This window comes from Podarcis tiliguerta (assembly GCF_965153285.1).
Source record: "Podarcis tiliguerta genome assembly, chromosome: 8".
NCBI classification, from domain to species: Eukaryota; Metazoa; Chordata; class Lepidosauria; order Squamata; family Lacertidae; genus Podarcis; species Podarcis tiliguerta.
In genome coordinates, this window is record NC_139541.1 from 20,825,262 (window position 1) to 20,826,318 (window position 1,057).

The 1,057-nt window shown below is 46.2% G+C and overlaps 1 protein-coding gene across 1 annotated transcript in view; it reads left to right on the forward strand.

The window, feature by feature from the left end:
- The first annotated feature begins 724 nt into the window (after nucleotides 1–724).
- LOC310683480 (actin-related protein T2-like) overlaps nucleotides 725–1,057 on the forward strand; it is a 1,355-nt gene continuing 1,022 nt past the window's right edge. The window contains exon 1 of the mRNA XM_083453415.1: nucleotides 725–1,054. Within this exon, the coding sequence (XP_083309541.1) occupies nucleotides 886–1,054 (169 nt within the window). The 5' untranslated portion in view covers nucleotides 725–885. The remainder of the gene's footprint in view (nucleotides 1,055–1,057) is intronic.

Below are 1,057 nucleotides of genomic sequence, written 5' to 3' on the forward strand. Positions count from 1 at the left end.
CCGCTTACCAGTGGGAAGGTAAACAGCGTTCCGTGTGCTGCGCTGGCTCGCCAGATGCAGCTTGTCACGCTGGCCACGTGACCCGGAAGTGTCTGCGGACAGTGCTGGCTCCTGGCCTATAGAGTGAGATGAGCGCACAACCCTAGAGTCTGGCAAGACTGGCCCGTACGGGCAGGGGTACCTTTAGAAACTTGCAGCACATCTTCCTCCTACCTGCACACAGAAAGCCTTATCTGTTTGGGGAAAGTGGGGGATTTGTGCTCTTTCAGCTTCTTCCATTTCCAGCTGCTGGATTTCTGGCTGATGAATTTGTGCTTCATCAGACATGACACAGTATGGTGTGGATGTATCTTAATTATACACAAGTAAAAGCGCTCTTTTGATGCCATTCCCCTTCCCTGGGTTATAGTCTAGGCACTCAGGAGACCAAACTTGCCTCCTCGCACATGGAGAAAGTCCTCGTTATTGTAATATGCATTAAAAATGTTTCCAAACTCATGAAGAGACTGATTAAACACCAAATGAATCAATCTAACTGCATGCCTGAAAATTAAAGAAATATTTTTTTAAGGCACCATCATCAAATTGATAGCTAAACTAATAAGAGCAATTACGCAACTGCGCACATAGAAGTTTTATCAATCTTCTGGTTTCCTAGAGACCACCAGACAATAACAGTGAGCAAACAATCACTAGCTGCCTTGCCCATTGTTATGTAAACCAGTTGTCACTGATCTTAGTGGAGGGCTTTGCACCTTTTAGTGCTGACGCACTGTTTCAAGAATGAAGTTTGTTTCTCCCTCTTGAGATGCCAAGAACATGTGCCGTTGAACCTTCGAAGCCATAAAGTGTTTGTGGTGCCATCTTCTTGGAAGCTAGTTTGAAATGGTCCACGAGAATGAGAAAAGTAAGTCCCGAGTCTTCAACAGCCAAGCTGTGATTATTGACAATGGATCTGGACTGTGCAAGGCTGGGGTCTCGGGAGAAGTTGGCCCACGGCATGTCATCGCTTCCGTCCTTGGGTGCCCCAAAAGCAAATTATCGCTTTCCAAAACCA